This window comes from Haliotis rubra, unplaced genomic scaffold, assembly GCF_003918875.1.
Source record: "Haliotis rubra isolate DU_JTF1 unplaced genomic scaffold, ASM391887v1 Scf93, whole genome shotgun sequence".
NCBI classification, from domain to species: Eukaryota; Metazoa; Mollusca; class Gastropoda; order Lepetellida; family Haliotidae; genus Haliotis; species Haliotis rubra.
The window spans coordinates 2,142,935-2,162,616 of record NW_025767668.1 but is presented as its reverse complement, the minus strand read 5'-3'; the positions used below and the strand labels follow the sequence as shown (position 1 = coordinate 2,162,616).

Here is a 19,682-nt window from a genome sequence, read left to right as displayed (position 1 = left end):
CAAGTCAATCATGGAGTCTGATCCTCTCTTACGACAAGCATGGGTTGGCAAAGACCAACCCCGGATCTTCGCTTGTATTTCTGTAAGTAATGTTACCTGTATTCCAGCAATGCCACATCCAACACCAATGATGATGGTGCTGTGTTGTTTCATCCATTCAATCAGCTTATCCTTGCATCCCTGTATACAGAACATCACAGTAAGTCTTACATATACTACTCAAAAGAAATCAAACAACATAAGATTCTTTCTCATTCTCACAGTTAATCTGTCACTGCCATATTGTCAGGGGTGGAAATAACTTTAAAATTGCTAGTGTACTCCAGTACAGTGGCACATGTAAAATCACTTGCCCTGAAAATGTTTCCACTATACCGGCTGATTTTCTTGTTGATTTTTGAAATAAACAACATAATAAACATTGGAAAGTCAACTGGACACCGGATATACAAATTTGCTTGCCCAACAGAAAAAAACACTGGACTGGGACATCGGGCAATGGGTTATTTGCACCCCTGATTGTCATGAGTGAGTGAGTGACTTCGGTTTTACACCGCTTTTAGCAATATTCCAGCAATATCATGGCGGGGGACACCAGAAATAGGCTTCACACATTGTACCCATGTGGGGAATCGAACCCGAGTTTTGGGCGTGACAAGTGAACGCTTTAACCACTGGGCTACCCCACCGTCCCTTCAATAATATAAAGAAAGAGGTGTTCTTTCACATCTTTTGAGCAGTATAATAACCAAAAGGCATCATAAGATTAAAGAGATAATAAGGTATAGAAAACAAAACAAAGGTGCCATTACTGCTCAGGTACACTGGCAGAGATACACATGTATCAGGCATGCAATGATAACTTCCTCTAAATTCAAGGTCAGAGTTATGTACACATGGTTCAAATGTGAAAGCTATTTCTGGTGTTCCCCACTGTGATTCACCAAGTATTGCTGGACTATTCATGATAAAGATAAAAGGATGGTATGATTTATGCAACAAACCTCAAATTAATCATGTATTTGTTGTCACCAAAGTTACGGGCGAGAGGATCCAGAGGATCTGATGTTTCAAACAAAATGGTGCATCAGTGGAAAAGGTTCTGATGTGTTTGCCAAGCCACTCCAAGAACTACCTACCCTTTTATTGTAGGAGCCTGTCCCAGCTTGACACTGACTCAGATCAGCAATGTTGTTGTTTGCATCCTTGGTACAGCAGGATTCAGGGTAGACAAGCTGAAGCAACATCACAGAAACATTTACTGGCACACCTACACAATACCGACACCTAGCTGCCAAGTTTACTTCCTGTTGCTAACACAGCAGCAAGTGACAGCATGACTCTCTTCAGAATAGGGTGACTAAGCTTGAAACAACAGGAAAAATGACTCATCAGAAGATGACATATCCCCGGCCTCCACATCTTTGAAAGAACAAATCATCTGACAGTTACTTAAAGTCCAGCTTGATTTTAGACTAAGTGCAAATCGTTTCCATGGAAATCATGAAAAAAATAAATGACAAAAATCTGCAAATAGCAAAAGGCACCACTTTGGGATCTGCCTCACATATCTGCCAAGTTTTGCTGAAAGATATTAAGAAGTTTTCGCATTGTGCTCCGGAAACAAAACCTACCCCTCCCTTTTGAGACTAAGTCCAAATTGTTTCCATGGAAACTGAGAAAATAATAAATCACAAATATCTGCAAATAGCAAAAGGCACCACTTTGGCATCTGCCTCACATATCTGCCAAGTTTTGCTGAAAGATATTAAGAAGTTTTCCAGTTGTGTCTCGAAACAAACCCATCCCTTCTTCCTTTTGAGACTAAGTCCGAATCATTTCCATGGAAACCGAGAAAATAATAAATCACAAATATCTGCAAATAGCAAAAGGCACCACTTTGGGATCTGCCTCACATATCTGCCAAGTTTTGCTGAAAGATATAGAAAGTTTTGAGTTGTGCTCCGGAAACGAAGCCCACCCCTCACTTTTGGGACTAAGTCCGAATCGTTTCCAAGGAAACCGGGAAAAATAAAAATGCCAAAAATCTGCAAATAGCAAAAGGCACAACTTTAGGATGTGTTTGCTATATCTACCAAGTTTTGTTGAAAAATATTATACGGTTTTTGAGTTGTGCTCCGGAAACGAAAGCAATCCTTACTTTTTGAGACTAAGTCCAAAATGTTTCCATGGAAACCAAGAAAAATAAAAATGACAAAAATCTGCAAATAGCAAAAGGCACCACTTAAGGTTCTGTTTCATACATCTACCAAGTTTTGTTGAAAAATATTGAACGGTTCTTGAGTTATGCTCCGGAAACGAAGCCCACCCCTCACTTTTGGGACTAAGTCCGAATCGTTTCCATAGAAACCGGGAAAAATGCCAAAAATCTGCAAATAGCAAAAGGCACAACTTTAGGATCTGTTTGCTATATCTACCAAGTTTTGTTGAAAATATTGAACGGTTCTTCAGTTATGCTCGGAAACGAAGCCCACCCCTCACTTTTGACTAAGTCCAAAATGTTTCCATGGAAACCGAGAAAAGTGAAAATGCTAATAATCTGTAAATAGCAAAAGGCACCACTTAAGGTTCTATTTTGATATATCTACCAAGTCTTGTTGAAAAATATTGAATGGTTCTTTGAGTTATGCTCGAAGCAAAGCAAACCCTCACTTTTGGGACTAAGGAAGGATGGTTTCCATAGAGACGGACCGGAAAAATAAAATGCAAAAAATCTGTATGGCAAAGGCACCACTTTAGGATCTGTTTGCTATATCCCACCAAGTTTTGTTGAAAAATGCTGAGCGGTTCTTGAGTTATGATTCCGGAAGCCGAAGCATTTATATGGGTGTAAGTCAAAATTTCCATGGAAACGAGAAAAATAAAAACCTAATCTGTAAATAAAAAGGCACCAAAGGTTATGTTTGACATATTCACCAAACATATTGGACATCAACACAGAAAAATTACCTAAAAATGCTTTTCCATAGATTGCTGAAATTCATTATGCATATTTCATTAAATTTGGAGACTAAACTGTTGTGTGGTAGGCCTATTTTAGCAAAGCTCAGTAAGGGGCAGCACATTCAGTACCATTATGTTGGAAGGTATGTGGTATTCTGTATTCTTGCTCAATTATTGAAAGACAAAGTCAAAGATACTAACATGGTTTTGATAAAATTACCAAAACCTATAGACCATTTCGCTATGCCATAATGTTTAAAGAATAAAAATGTTCAAATGGTGAATGAGTTAACATGTGACTTTGAATTGACATTAACTGGGCCATCTTGGCAGCCCTGAACACATGATCAGGGCACAATGACCACCCAGAAAATCCATCTTTTCATTTCAAAAACATAAAAGAAAATCAATCTTTTCATTTCAAATAAAACAAAAATAAATATCTAATTTAGCTGTTATGTGGTAATGATATATTTACATATTTGTTTGTTTGGTTGTTGTTTAACACCATACTCAGCAATATTCCAGCTATACACAGGCAGTCATTACCACTTCACAGCTAAATTAGATATTTATTTTGCACAGGCGGTCTGTAAGGGACCGTTCATAATTTATGGCTACGGGGGTGGTGATGATTTTTATGGAGAAGCATGTACAATGTGAATGACCCCCCTAAAATTTATGTATAAAATGACCCCTCCCCTGCATGTCATGTACAAAATCAATGACCCCCCCTCCCCTTCCTATTATTTCTAAGCATAATTTTAAACATATTTTTATGTACAAAATTGCTGACCCCTCCAGTACGTGTGTACATAATTGCCCTCCCCCCTAGCTCCCCAGAACAAAATGGGTGACCCCCCTTAAAATCATCACACACACACCCAACACCACCCATAAATTATGAACAGTATAATCAAGTCTGGACCAGAGAATCCAGTGATTAACATCATGAGCATAGATCTTCACAATTGGGATACAATGACATTATTCACATGTGTCCCAATCTCCACTGGTAGAGAAGCCAGATAACAGAATTTTGAAACTCCATGGTTGTACATAGTTCCACTATTTTCACTACTGCAATAGTATTATATTCATTCTCCATACTTTTGCATTGTATTGTGACAGTTGTCACCTGTGGCAATAGCAAAGCAACTTCAACTCATGTTAATTATTTATATCACTGTAATAGGAGGTAAATAAAGTATTGCTAACAATGTAAATGTTGGCCAGCTTCACATGTTGGTCACAACTGAAACCAAGGAGAAGTAAGTTTAATCTGAATTTCTTTAATCCTTGCTATCAAATCAATTGTAAAATCAGTCTTCTGACACATAAGTACTGTTTATGTATAACAAATTGCAACTATAGTCAAACAAAGATGGTCAACCAATCTCTAAAGTTCCTTTGAGTAATATAACTTGAGCATGTTGGAATAAACAGGTACACCAGGCATGATTCTTCTGCAACTACAACTGTTGATGTATTGCAATTGTTTGGCCTACAATTGCACAATATTGATAGGAATGTACAAATGGTGCTGTATCACTAATGCTCTACATAACAATCAAATTTGCTTGAGGGCCATCATTACCTAACCCCTCCAAAAATGTCTATATGAAAGATATATGTAAAGATGGTCATCCAATACAATACCTACTTTAGTAGCAGTGCTCCAGTTGCTTTTGTTATAATCCGATGAGTTTGATCCACCACAACATTTGAGCTGTAACAAAGAACACAGAACTGAAGACAACAAATAGGTCATCTGCATTTCATTATAATGTTGCTGTCAACATTCCCGAGTTTATTCAACGTCACTATTATAGTGTTGTCACAGTCAGTCAGCTCAATATGGGAAAAAAGCTTGAAGTAGATCAAGCTAGATGTTTACTACACTGGTGAATTGTCCAAGCAAGGGTATGGTCCTGACAAACCATGAAATATAATCAGGTCAAATCAGGGATTCAAACCCACAATCATAGGTTCTTGGCATTTGTGACGAGCGAGTGAGCGAGTTTTGTTTTACACCACTTTTAGCAATATTCCAGCAATATCACGACAGGGGACACCAGAAATGGGCTTCACACATTGTACCCATGTGGGGAATCGAACCCGGGTCTTCGGCATGATGAGCAAACGCTTTACCCACTTGGCTACCCCACCGCCCCGGCATTTGATACGAAGAAATGAAGACAAACTTTGTCTCCCTAGACAACCGAGTCACCTAGACAACCGAGTCAACTGTGCCCCCCCACCAAGTAACATAGTCAGCGATGAATACCAACTAAGACACTGCCTCATCACCTTAATGTAGTGTGCAAGGCAAGCTAACAACAGGTCTATGTTTTGGTAAGACACATCAGAGGATGAACCACCAGCTTTTGCCCTCAATTGCCAGACACTATCCACTACACCCTGCAAGTAGTCATCAGAAGAGGACCTACCAATAAAGTTAGTTGTTCAAACAAATAAGTGCAATTTATGACCAGTTGCTATGTAAACTCCAGGCTACATTGAAGTTGAGCACATGACAGCAGAATTGCAGCAACATCCACAGTACATCTTTCATAAGTGCAGTCGAAACAACTCTTTGCCTTCTATTAAACTGATTGAAACATCAGAATATAGCTGGACATCTACATTTACAATGAAGATATTATAGATGTATATCCAGTTTCCATTACTGAACATATGGACAAAGCATACAGGATGACAGGCTTACCTCCATCTGCACCTTGTCAATGGCATCTCCCACTGAAGACCTGTTAGCGTAATCATATTCTTCCTTGATCTTTCTCTTCAGTTCAGCTTCCAGTTTGGTTTCCAGCTACAAGGAAACATATGTCATTCAGTACCAAGTACGAATTTTGCATGTATTATTTACAACTGTAAATGACGAGAATGCGTTGCTTGAAATTAAAAGCAGGTATCTGAAACAACTTCATCAAATGAAGGTTAGAATGTTCATTTAACACTTGAATGCAAATCTATCATGATGGGCATATATTTTCTGCAAACTTCCTATGATGCTATAGGGTGCTCCCTTCCTCTGTTGACTCATTGTCCCCTTTGTCACTATGTCATGACTGGGAAGTCAGCTGGTGGGTCTAAATACAGCGGTCGTACAGATTATCAGCCATCATATTTAACTCAATTTTTAAGGCCATTTAAGGGCAGTGCCCAATCAACAATTTAAAGGAGCAATAGATACATATAAAACACATGTGAATACACACAAGTTTGGTGTGGGACTGACAATCAGAGGGAAATAACTCTCAGCTGTATCACTGCACTAGGAAAGTTTTCCTTCGCAATGGAGATTAATTAACACCCATTGTCATTGCAAAATATTTTTATCATGTATTAGTTTCCTGTTAAATCATAACTTGATAAGTTTTGCTAATTAGCCTTTTAGGGCTAAAACGAATTACAGGGTTTTTTAGGATAAAATGTCAAAATTTCAGGCTAATTCAAGCCCCTTTGAACCCTGAAAAAGGTGCATAGATAAAATACTTAGCTGAACATGAGTTATTGAATTTGTTATGCAGCACGGAGTGCTGAAAATAATCAAGTGTGTATCAGACAATGTCAGTGATTGGCAGGTGTTGAGAGGTGTGACTCACACTGTCAGGGTATGGATTCTAGTCTTCACATGCAAGATACAGCTTATATTAATCTACATCACAGGGTGCCACTAATACCAGTGTATGAAACCTGCCAAAAATTTGTACCAGATAACAGGGCTGACAACTTTCAAGGCCTACCAGCCCCACTGAAAACCAACCAGTCCTAACAAATTCGTCTGAAAGTCTTCTTTAATTGAATAAAACTAGAGGAAAGGTATGTTTGATGTGCTTTGTGTAACAACTTCCACAAGCTGATAGCTGATAACATATTGGACTAATATCAAGTTCCTGAATACACTCATAGTGTTACTGAGTGTAAAGATAAAGATATCATTGTTCAAATGTTAACCTGTCGGTCTGGAAACTTCATTATTTACGACACAACTAAAAACTCAACCCATCTCGGGCGTTCTGGTGGAAGGGTATTTCAAACACTGCTAATGCACAACATATCTTGGCAAGTCTGTGATGCCAACTCACATCTCCTCTGTACAGAGCCACCAGGATACCTGCAGCCAGCTCTCCAGCGAACACGACCACCAGGAAGAAGATGTACTGAAATACCAAACACACTGACATCAGGCTATAACTCCCCTGCAGGATGTCTTTAGTCTGAACAAACATGTTAAAGACAACAGGTAAAATTTAAAAAACCCAAAAGGTTTCCCTTGTTCCCCTTTAGGACATATTAAATAACACAAGAAAATGAGATAGAGCGTGTGTGTGTGTGTGTGTGTGTGTGTGTGTGCGTGTGCGTGCGTGTCTTTTTTTTCATTGAATTTGTACATAACATGCAGGGAGGGGTCACTTACTTTGTACATAACTTTTACTGGGGGTCATTCACATTGTACATGCTTCTCCATAAAAATCATCATCACCCCTAGCCATAAATTATGAAAAGTCCCTTATGAATGTTTAACCAATGAACAAGATATGTTTAAAACTTACAAAGCCAAGCAGACACTGGCTGTTCCTGATGGCCCCACAGCATCCACAAAATCCAACAGCGAAGACGAAAGCACCAAACGCGATGAAGATGTATGCTGCATATTTAAGAAGCTCGCCTTCACCTTTGACCTGAATGACATCCAGGTAGGACGAGATGTTGGGGTCAACAAGGAACCAAATCCCAATACCCAAGATTGCGGCTCCGGACAGCTGAAGACCAGAAAGCAACAGTTATGCAATCTAATATGCAGGATCATATAGACATTGATATGGTCACAAATCTTAATTTCTGTTGTGAAGAGAATTAATCAGTAATTTATATTTTAGTTCAAGGCCAGACCAATTTTATTTCTTTCATTATGGATTTTTGTCCTCAGAAAACCTAAAGGCAGGAGGAAAAAAAATAAATGTAATTTTCTGACTAAAATTGATATTTTATACTTATCGTGACTCATGCTAATTATGCTTGTCTCCTTCCTCTTACGAATGATAGTGGAACACTTCAAATCCCTTGAAGTTCCCTTTAAAAAAGCGGACGTAAAATCACTCACCCAGAGTAGCGTCCCTTTCCTCCCTTTGGCGCCCTTTTGGTCACATGATCGGCCATATTTGTCACTCTCTCCGTATGTAAGCCCTACACTCGGATTTACAGGGAAATCCAGAGTGCCATAAGAGGGGAGGTTGGGAGGGCTAACCTCATGAGTCAGGATATGTATAAAATATCAATTTTAGTCAGAAAATTACATATTTTCCTTATCCTGACTCATGCTAATTATGCTTGCAGAATCCGTCGGAAACGGTGGTGGGTCAAGCCACTTCTGGATTCACTGGTTGTAGATTAATGTCCTGTTCTACCCCTCTTGGGAACTTATAACGGCACTTGTTGAAGATTCTTCCAACTTCTCTCTGATGAGTCTGGGGGACCACAACTTGTCAGATTTATTCCAAAACTTCTCCTGACATTTTCGTGTGGATTTTAGATATACTAATATTCCATTAGTTATCTATTGCAACTCCATCTCTTGATGCGCGCATCAAGTGGAGATGCGATCCTTCTTCATGTCCGAGTATGTCCTATACAAGTATTATATTTATTATTATTGGATACTTATATAGCGCACATATCCACGCACTAGTGCATGCTCAAGGCGCTGGTAGTTTTTCCCTCGATCATTGGATGTAAATCTCAACTGCACATCTTAATATCAATCTCAACTCCCTGGGGATCATACAACTCTTGCCGCCACTAGGTGCACCGAGTTATTGCGGCTTTCCCATCCGTATGAGGTACCCATTCACAGCTGGGTGGGCTGGGACTGACTGGACTGCAAGTTGTTGTACCCACAACTAGGTGTTTGCACGTATTCATGTAGCCACCATCTGGTCATATACCAACGGATTCGTGGGTTCTTTTAAGTGCACAGGGTTGTGTACTGTTAACTAGGGGTTGTGACAACACTGAAAGAGTCAGCACACAAAGTTGACTCCAAGGTTTTTTACACCCTGTCACAGGTGGGCTCGATCCCGGCACCGTTGGATCACTAGCCTGGCGCCTTAGCCAGCTCGCCCACCATGCCACCAAGTACACTCATGCTAGTCTGTCCTAGACGTGTGCATGGGAGTGGAGATGCTACCCTTCTTCATGTACAAGTATGTCCTATACACGTACAGGGTCTATTACTCATGCTAGTCTGTCTTAGACGTGTCCATGGACTTTAATCATTTGCTCTCCAGAGCGTTGGTTTTCACAAGACACGTGATAAAAAGGGTGAGATTTTCTCAGCGCCTTTGTGGAACCGTTAGTTGTTGTGCTACAACAAGTGGCCCAAACTGGTGAATGCCTGAGGCGTCTTCGGTGGCAATGTCTCTGAGGTAGTGGTTGATCTCAAAAAGCAGCCTTCATTTATAGTTGTAATTGAGCAGTTTCCATGCAGAGCAAGTGTAGACGCCAAGGCTCTGACTTCATGTGGATTGGAGGCTCGTGGAGGCTCAAGTCCTGCTGCTTTATAGGCCCTTAGTATAACGGCTCTCATCCAGATCGATATCGTTGTCCGAGAGACTTCCGTGGGCGTCTCAGTGGATAAGGAGATGAATAGGCGCTTGAATTTTCGTCTCCTTATTTTGTCCTTTGTAGGTAGACTTTTAGTGCTCTGACAAAGCAGAAGGATATATCCTGTGTATCCTGTGGCCCAAGGACTGTAGAGAGTGCTGGGATGTGGAACTGTCTGTCAGGCTGGCCAGGCAGTTGGTTACTGTTCATACTGTTCAAATCTCTGCCACTTGTTCGTCGCTACTTTCGGGTATGCTGCCTTTCCCTTCAACCCATAGCGCTGATCCAACATAGCCAACATCTAGTTGTAGTGTCCAGATTATGCTTATCTTCTTTATCTTCCATCTTGAAGATCTATTCATGGGCTTCACTTTGGTGATGTTGTAATCTCAAACCCTGATGTATCGCGAAGGGTTCGTGATGATGAAGGGGAAATTCGCGCTATCGCTGAACGGCGAGGGACATGCTGACCTTGGATTATATAATCCTCCCCGTATGCGCCCCTGCGTGCGCAGGCTGATGAAGGTCAAGTTGGAAAGATCGTTATCTCAGCCGATCTGAAGAATCCTGAGAACGACCGGATCTACTTCTGTGTTAGAATACTTCCTGCTGAGACGCTGAACCTGCGCGGAGGCTCCATCTTGGACTGTTAGCGCTTTCGTTTGAATCCTTCCAGGCTTCTAACGGCTGGTACTTCTGACAGTAAGGCGGGATCTTCGTGGAGCATAGCCATTCGTGCAGGCCTTTAATCCAAGAGAGCTTGTAAAGCTAATATTCCTTCACGCAGGCCGAATTGTCATCGGAGGGGTCTGCTATGCCGAACTGACGCTAGTAGAGTTCTCCAGACTTCTAACTTCGAGACCGTTGCAGTTGGACATTTCCTTTTATCTGAAGATCCATAATGACCGAGAGTCTCTGTATGTAGATCTGTATGTGGAGCTGCGGTGCAGGTGAACGGTCCCGGTGTGACCGTGTATTCCTCCTGGAGTATTGAGATATCTCTCTAAGCCTTCCACGAAAGTCTGATTGGCGTAATCTTCCCTCTCTATGGGATGATCTGTGATGCGATCCGATCGTCTGAACTCTAGAGCCTAGGCAATGCTTCCCCTCTGTAAAGTGCGCGGCGCGGAGAGCTCTTGATGAGTGGAAATGAAGTCCGATGGAGATGGCGACTCATATCGCGGCGTCTGTAGGGTTTGAGAGCGCCACCGTTGCTTCCTGCGTGAAGACTTCTTAGCAGCACTCTGGGCGTCTACTTCAGATGAGGGAAGATAAATCGTGCGTCCTGCTTCAGCTCACAAGAGGCTTCCTTCTTCATCCAGATGTGGTGGGGAGACTGGCAAAGCCTTCACACAGGCTAGGAGGCGCTAGAAGCAGTCTTCCCATAGCAGCCTCTCTCTTGAAGTGTAAGCGACGCTCCATCATCGATATCATCTGGTCATGTAACATGTTGCATGAACAGTCCCGGGTTGAAGAACTGGCGCTAGTTCTGAAGAAGGCTGCTGCAGGGATGATGCATCTGATACCGAAGAGACGCCATCCTAAGGCTCCCGGGCTGCACTGCGTGAAGAGTTTTACGCTGCTGCTATCTCTGGTACCCGTTGTCACCGGTTGACCGTAGGTCTTCTGTCAAAGTTCGCGCTGATACCACTCGATGCCGCATGTAGCTGTAGAAGCAGGCTTCGGCTCTTCATTGCTGGACGACTGTGACTTCAGGTAGGCGAGGATGGGGTGATGATGGCTGAGTGGCCGCGAAAAACTTTGCTGCGTAGTATCGATGTAAGCAGACTGTTCCCTATCTGTTTTGACTGTATTCTTCAACTTTATAATCTTTACTGCAGTCGTCATCTTATACAGATGTTCTGTAAAGTTGACCGTAACCGATGTCTCGCTGAGGAACTGCGACAATGCTGCTAACTGTCCCCTTGAAATCTTGTAAACCCATGTGATGAAAATTCATTTTCAGTGTTTTATCGGATGTTATCTGACATCGTTACTTCAGGTGTGCGTCTCTTCCTTCAGCCACGCGTTGATCCAACATAGCCATCATCTAGTTGTAGTGTCCAGTTGCGTTATCTTCTTATGTTCCATCTTGAAGATCTATTACGGGATTCACTGATGATCTTGAAATCTCAAACCTATGATGAAGGGGAAATCTGCTATCGTTGAACGGCGGGACATGCTGACTCTGATCATAATCCTCCCCGTAAGTGCCTGCGTGCAGGCTGATGAAGGTCCAAGTTGGAAGATCCGTATCTGCGCAGTCCGTAGAATCCTGGAGAACGACTGGATCTACTTCTGTGTTAGAATCCTTCCTGCTGAGATGCTGAAACTGCGTGGAGGCTCCATCTTGGACTGCTAACGCTTGTTGAATCCTCAAGGCTTCTAACAGCTGATACTTCTGACAGTAAGGATCTTTGTGAACATAGCCGTTTGTGCAGGCCTTCATCCGAGAGAGCTTGTATAGCTAATATTCCTTCGCGCAGGCCGACTGTCATTGGAGGGGTCTGCTATGCTGAACTGACATTAGTAGAGTTCTCCAGACTTCTAACTTCAGACGGTGCAGTTGGACATTTCCTTTTCTGAAGATCCATAATGACGCGAGTCTCTGTATGTAGATCTGTATGTGGAGCTGCGTGCAGGTGAACGGTCCTGGTGTGACTGTGTATTCCTCCTGGAGTATTGAGATATCTCTCTAAGCCTTCACGAAGGCTGATTGACGTAATCTTCCCTCTCTCTATGGGATGATCTGTGATCGATCCCGATGCGATCTAGACTCTAGGCCTCGACGTAACTTCCCCTCTGTAGAAGTGCCTTCGCGCAGGCTCTTGATGGTCGTCAGAGTCCGATGGAGATGACGACTCATATCTGCGACGTCTGTAGGGTTTGGGGGAACGCCTCGATTCCTTCCTACGTGAAGACTTCTTAGCAGCACTCTCTGGGGCGTCTACTTCAGATGGGGAAGATCGTCGTGTCTGTGAGCCTTCGCGCAGGCTTCCCTTTTCATCCAGATGTGGTGGGGAGATTGTAGAGCCTTCACACAGGCTAGTAGACGTTGTAGCAGTCTTCATAGCAGCCTTCTCTTGAGCGAAGCGACGTTCCATCATCGATATCATCTGGTCTGTAAATTGTTGCATTAACAGTTCCGGGTTGAAGTTCTGCGTTGTCTGAAGAGACGGCTGCAGGGATGATGCATCTGATACTGAAGAGACGTCATCTAAGGCTCGCTGTACTCGTGACGAGTTGACGCTGCTGCTATCTCTGGTACCCGATGTCTGGGTTGATAGTAGGTCTTCTGTCAAAGTCTGCGCTGATACCAAAGCCGATGTAGCTGTAGAAGCAGGCTTCGTCTTCTTACTGACGATGGTGACTTCAGGTATGAGGATGGGTGGATCATCATAAACATCTGCTTCTTCCGGAGGAACAATCTCGGCTGAGAAAGACCTCGTCTTCTGTGTAGAGCTGATCTTAGACTTCGCTGAAGTCTTCATGGTAGTAGCCTTCTTCTTCTGCGAAGATGAAGATTTGGCCTTCTTCATCTGCGATGAGGTCAGCTCAGTAGACGATGATCTCTTATGGCCTCCGGCATTCACCTCTGGTACATCGACCTGCTCCTGAGAAACGTTCAGCAATTCACTAGAATTATGAATATCTGCAGAAGTGGTTAACACACGGTTATCAGCGTAATCACTCGATTTAGACATGACTTGTGAATACCTACGTACCCAGTCCTTAGCACGTCTATGGATGGAAAAAGGTAATTATTAAATTAAACAGAATTTAAATGTACACAACACTCACAGCGAGAGCTGAAAGAACATGAAACAGTGCAATTAGGACATAATAAATGAGGGTCAGACGCGGACACTCGGTACCTACAACGAATACAAATTTTCATCAATTGTCAAACAATGGAAATTTTAAGATCAAATTTCAAACCGTACTGTAGAATATAATCCTAAAAACCGTATACAGCAATAATTTTGATGTAAGGTCCGAAAATTAAAAAGGATATGTGCCGTATAGGGACCCAGGTGCTCTCACAACCGTCCTCAAGAGCAAAGATGGTGGTGGAATTGGGTTTGAACGTCGTGCTTGAGAATATTTCGCTCATATGACGACGTGCATGCATGCGTGTATGTGTATGTGCGGCTGCTTGTACTAGCCCAGACTTAAGCTGGTTTTATAGTGCTAGCCCACTGAGATACCATGCCGCAGTGAAGCATGAATATCCCACTCAGACACATTATACTGACTCCGAGCCGACCAGTCCTTGTTGTACCCATTAATGCCGAGCGTCAGGCAGGGACCAACAAGTACCATATTTTAACGTCTTTTGGTATGACACGGCCAGGGATCTAACCAGCGACCTTCCACTCTCCGGGCGGACGCTCGAACCACTACACCACGGAGGCGGTCTCAAGAGCGAAGAAGGAGAGAGTGACAAATATGGCCAATCGTGACCATTTGGGCGCCAAAGGGAGGAAAGGGACCCTACTCTGGATGAGTGATTTTACGTCCGCTTTTTTAAAGGGAACTTCAAGGGATTTCAAGTGTTCCACTATCATTCGCAAGAGGAAGGAGACAAGCATAATTAGCATGAGTCAGGATAAGGAAAAATAAAGTAAATCACCAGTCAAAGTAATATTCCTTCTAAATACTCAAAGTATTTTACTTTTGGCAATTTATGAAGTGTATATGAGGCAAAAAACAATCAAAAAAACAATTTTGCTGTAAGTTTACATTTTTGGCCAATAAAAACATTAGGATTTTATTTTTTTGAGAGGGGAAATTTAAAAAAAAAATGTATTATTATTCTTGAAAAAATATGACAGGCGTATCCGTAAAACAAGAAATAAAACTGGTCTGGCCTAATGTTGGTTCTTCACATTACACTCAGGTGTATGACGGAGGTGTGCAAATAATTTAATCTGGACCAGACAAACCGGACGACAGCATGAAAACCGATCTAGCAAATGTATATTACAGTAATGATACTTGTTCTGACAAATTACAGTAACATTTATGCATATCATCTTCTGAGTGAGTGAGTGAGTTTAGTTTTACGCCGCTTTTAGCAATATTCCAGCAATATCACGGCGGGGGGACACCAGAAATGGGTTTCACACATTGTACCCATGTGGGGAATCGAACCCGGGTCTTTGGCGTAACAATATCATCTTCTGAACAATGTTACCAATTAGCATGATCTATTACGGCAAGATCTGACATGTCCAGAGATAGAAAATGAAAATCAAGGAAGCTGAATCATTTGAAATACACAGGCTTTAGTCAAGCCTTGAAATGATTATATCTTTCACATGTACAATTCCTGACAATCAACAGCAAATGACTTACCCAGAAGATGAAATTAAAGACTATGAGTAGCACTCTGGCACAGCCAGCTAGACAGTCTCCACAGCCCATGATTCAATACTCTGTAATCTGAAACAACAGTGAGCCATGTTATTGAGTGTGTGGCATGAACAGCTATCATGCAAGACTTCTTATACATGTCTGTGATACATTAACACTGCAGCAACAGTAAAGTAAATCAGGCCTGAAGTGATTATGTCACAACCATAAAGTGTAACTGTTTTTTGCTATTATCAGAGATGATACTTGGTATATGGTCTCTGCTATTATTGATTATTTATGATTATTAGTTAAATTTCAACATACAACTTACAGTATTTGTCTGAAGCCCTGGTCTAGTTAAATTTATTTCGGCATAGTAAGCTTAACTTACCAGAGCATGCATGATGTGTAAGTCGAAACAAAAAATAAACTGTTTAGGGGGCATTAGACAAGATTGACGCTTGTGAATATAAATAATGTTGATAGAAATCAATGATTCCACTTAAACTGAAGAGGAATCCCAGTGAGATAGGAGACTCGGACCTGAGGAAAATCTCAATTTGATTCATTTAGGCCATTGTATTGTAGAAAGGGTTGGGTGGATGGGACAATATTGTGGTTCAGCGACTCAGACAGACTAGCATTGTCAAGTCACAATAAATTCAGTCATTTTATAACCAACATCAATACTTTTCAAATTCCCCACATTTAATGTTCTTCATACTTGACATCTGATATTTTATTGAGTGAAGTTCAGCGTGTTACCAGTTATATGCTTCGTCAACATGGTGGGGAAAAATAGGCTTAGTAAAACGTGTCCCAAGAAATTATTAACATGCTCAAGATGATTAATGAAGTGTAAACATAAAGAAAAGATAAGAAACTCCACAGTTCACTTTCCATAGTTGTTAATATCATAAGTTTCAATTACTGAAGTGTTCATCACTCATAGAAAAAGCAATTGCTGTTCTAATCAAGCTTTTGTATATTATTGAAGGATTTCTATCATTAACATTAACATGAAATCATCAATGAGATTTTCATGGAAATAACATAGACATGACAAGAAACAAACAAGATTTTCTGTCAATTCTTACTGATGGATAAACCACATTTTTAAACAGATCGAAGAAAGTTCCTCATTAACCATGTAAACATAGATTAGGGGACCATTATATTATAACACCACATTGAACAGTACTTTTCAGGTAATGGTATGTTAACTTGATACTAATGATAGGGAGGTAAGCCGAAAGTAATCCTAATATCAAGGCAAACTAGTGATTGACATCATGAGCATGACTATATAATTGGGATACAATGACTTGCATCAAGCAAAAATCAATGAGCCCGACCATCTGATCCTGTTTGTCACATCTTACACAAGTATAGATTGGTGGAGACCAATTCTAACCTGAATATCAAGTGTAACTTGCATAACACTACATTTCCTACACAGAGATCTTCAGGGAATTGTTACAAGAGACAGGAGGTCAACATGGTCGATAAGAGCTGTCGGAAGCATTAATAAAACAAAGATCTACACATCCCTCACCATGTTAGAAATGGTAAACTTTCTACTATCAATGCAGAATCAGGTCACAACTTGTTTCCTTGGTTTAAGTGAGTACCCTGCACAAGCTGCAGGATTGCTTTGTGTGGAAGACACAAAACACAGCCTATTATCGTCAAAGAAGAAAATAGATGCAGCCATGAATGTGGAGGAGCTGGGGTTATTTATCATTGATAACATTAATCAGAGTCTCAGAAAAGCCCATGAAGTCACAAGGGCCAAGCCTGGAATGACCATTGTTGTATGTGCGTACCCAATAACCATACTACTCAGCTTCAGTATCATGAATACTTGGACATTTCAAAATATTGAGTGACTTTTGGAGCAGGCCACTTGGGTCAGAACAGAGTTTAGTTTGATTGGTGCAAAGTAACATAAGTTAAAGTAATGAGCAATGGAACATGTGTCATGGTTTGTTGTTTCAAGTCACAGTCAGCAATAGTCCTAGATTCAGGTCTAGAACAGGCAAATTAGTGATTGACATCATGAGCATCTGACTACAAGTCAATGAGCCAGACCACCTGATCCTGTTTATCACGTCTTAGACAAGTATAGACAGGAGGAGACCAATTCTAACCTGAAAATCAAATGTACCTTGCATAACATTTTCTACACAGAGAACATCAGGAAATTGAATAACACTAACAAAGAAACTAGATTTGAGGTGGACAAAACCACTCAAAGTCTGCTTACGATCACCATTGGACAATACTGCGCGAAGACCTGTTTGATGACAAAAGTCTGTTGTCACGTGCCATACAATGACAATGACAAATCACTTGTAAAATTTAGAGCAACTGAACAAGACTAAAACAACAAAAGATCACGAAAATAAAATCATTGTCATTGTCCAAAAGACATTTCTCAGTAGCTCATTTGTGATCTAAGTGATGCAATCACAGCCTGGCACCACTGTTGCATGCTCTTGGTAATCTAGATAGTTGCCAAGGCAAGATGCAGGTTGCGTTATCGACCTTGAGGATGAAAACAAATCGGATTGCATCAGCATACAGTCTTACGCACACAACCAGAATGTCATCCCTGTAGGACACACCTGTAGTCATTGTGCCCCACTGAAAGACATAAAAATAGGTTCTCCATGCTCTACTTGTCCCGTCACAAATAATGAAGGAGTTCCTCCATAGCAGTCATGTTCTGTTGTGTCAGAATGTTTTCTGTTAAGTCAAATATTTCTCCTTGTGCTCACCACACTCAGGCACTACATTCAGTGAAGCTTAGACAGAATCCCAATTCCAGTTTGCTGGCAGCAACAAAGTCATGATGTCTTGCTGCAATCAGGAGAAACATGTCTTTCTGCTGTGTGTTTAAATAACGTCGACCCCTACTATGTAGATGGAAAGCTGATCCAAACAGGTGGTACTGATTCCATGTCCTACTCATTATTCTACGTCCGGCGCATCACCTCTTGGCTGACACCAAGGACATTTTGAACACCTTGTGTTCTCCAACTTTCAAGCATTTTCTTAGCATCGGCCTGATTCTTTGGTTGTGATACGACATCTTTAATACTGAAGGGACAGAAGAGCACTCAGTTGTTGCAATCGTCAGGAACAAAAAATGTTGAGCTCAATGACACTAGTGTGAACATTATATATATATCCAACACAGGCTTTTAAGCACCTCATGCCCAGACAGCATCAGTATGTATATCCTTAATCTCAGAGGTCTCAGAAACTGACACTACAGGGGTTACTGAATCAATGCATATCGCAATATTTTTAAACTATATTTGTTGGATGATCTTTCATTGTATTTATATCATTGAACTGGACCCTTAGCAAACTTATAATTTATATATAAAGAACATACTTCAAGACCTATTTGGAACTTGCATTTTGGACTATTGTGTATGTTGTAGGTACTGGCTGTGATGGGAGTTCTAACTGCTGACAGACACTATATACAGAATACAATTACAAGGGAACTAAACAGTATAATCTTTACACATGAATGTGGTCTGCCAATGTCCAATCTAAACAACCATTGTCAAACACTTTGGGTGCTTGGTCACACTACTGACTAGGTTCGCATGGTTTCTATTATGTGATTACTTCCTGAAATCAGCACCAGTATGCATGATGCACAATCAAACATGTCCTTTAATGACATTGATCAAATCAATAAGTAGAACTTCTAGAATATGCAGCTGGGAATGAGGTATCACCACTGTAAGGAGCTGTGTTGCACAGCTTCAAAGAGGATGCCCAGATTGCAGTACTGTACATAACACAGTCTGATATCACATGAAGCAATGTTTAGTTAGCCTGATATTATTTAATATGTCTAGAATTCCCTATCACAGCTCATCAAATATATGGCCTTTTCACACAGTTTTGTATAAAAGCTTTTTCAAGTAAATAATCACACTGTTCATGGGTGAGTGAGTGAGTTTAGTTTCACGCTGCACTCAGCAATATTCTAGCTATATGGCAGCGGTCTGTAAATAATCGAGTCTGGACCAGACAAGCCAGTGATCAACAGCATGAGCATCGATCTGCGCAATTGGGAACCGATGACATGTGTCAACCAAGTCAGCGAGCCTGACCACCCGATCCCATTAGTCGCATCTTACGACAAGCATGGGTTACTGAAGACCAATATTCTAACCCGGACCTTCACGGGTACACTGTTTATGGTGAGAAGTGATATTGAAAAGTGCTGCTTTCTAACAGACTTATTATGACATTCTAAATTCAATATTTCAACCACTGTGAAATATAATGGAAATGTTTTGATTTCCACTGGCATAACAAACAACTACTAGAGACTACAATTACTCTCAAACCTTAAAGCCTCTACTGCTTTGAGCATAGTAATACCCAACACTATGAACATGATGAAATTAATACAACAATCAGCATCATCAGATAAAACTGTATGTCATTTCCTCAAACAACTTAACGATTCCATTACAACTACAATCAACGATCCATTTGAAAGCACAGTAACATTTCAACAGTGGCTGTTCTGACATTGGAAGTCAACACAAGCAATGCAACATGGGACAATATCGATATTAACACATCACTGGTGAGCGTCAATATCAGTCAGTCAGCCGCCCAGCTTGCTCAGCTGCTGTAGCTCCCATAAAAAGCAACACTAAATCTGGGGATCTTCAAATAATCTTTGAACATGA

The 19,682-nt window shown here is 41.1% G+C and overlaps 1 protein-coding gene across 1 annotated transcript in view; it reads right to left on the bottom strand.

Moving 5' to 3' along the window:
* Positions 1-19,682, bottom strand: part of LOC124264572 (CD82 antigen-like) — a 34,384-nt gene that overhangs the window by 5,542 nt on the left and 9,160 nt on the right. The window contains exons 2-8 of the mRNA XM_046699323.1: positions 14,953-15,044; positions 7,545-7,754; positions 7,077-7,151; positions 5,693-5,797; positions 4,628-4,693; positions 1,140-1,235; positions 97-180 (exon numbers count right to left, since the gene is read on the bottom strand). Of these exons, the coding sequence (XP_046555279.1) occupies positions 97-180; positions 1,140-1,235; positions 4,628-4,693; positions 5,693-5,797; positions 7,077-7,151; positions 7,545-7,754; positions 14,953-15,021 (705 nt within the window). The 5' untranslated portion in view covers positions 15,022-15,044. The remainder of the gene's footprint in view (positions 1-96; positions 181-1,139; positions 1,236-4,627; positions 4,694-5,692; positions 5,798-7,076; positions 7,152-7,544; positions 7,755-14,952; positions 15,045-19,682) is intronic.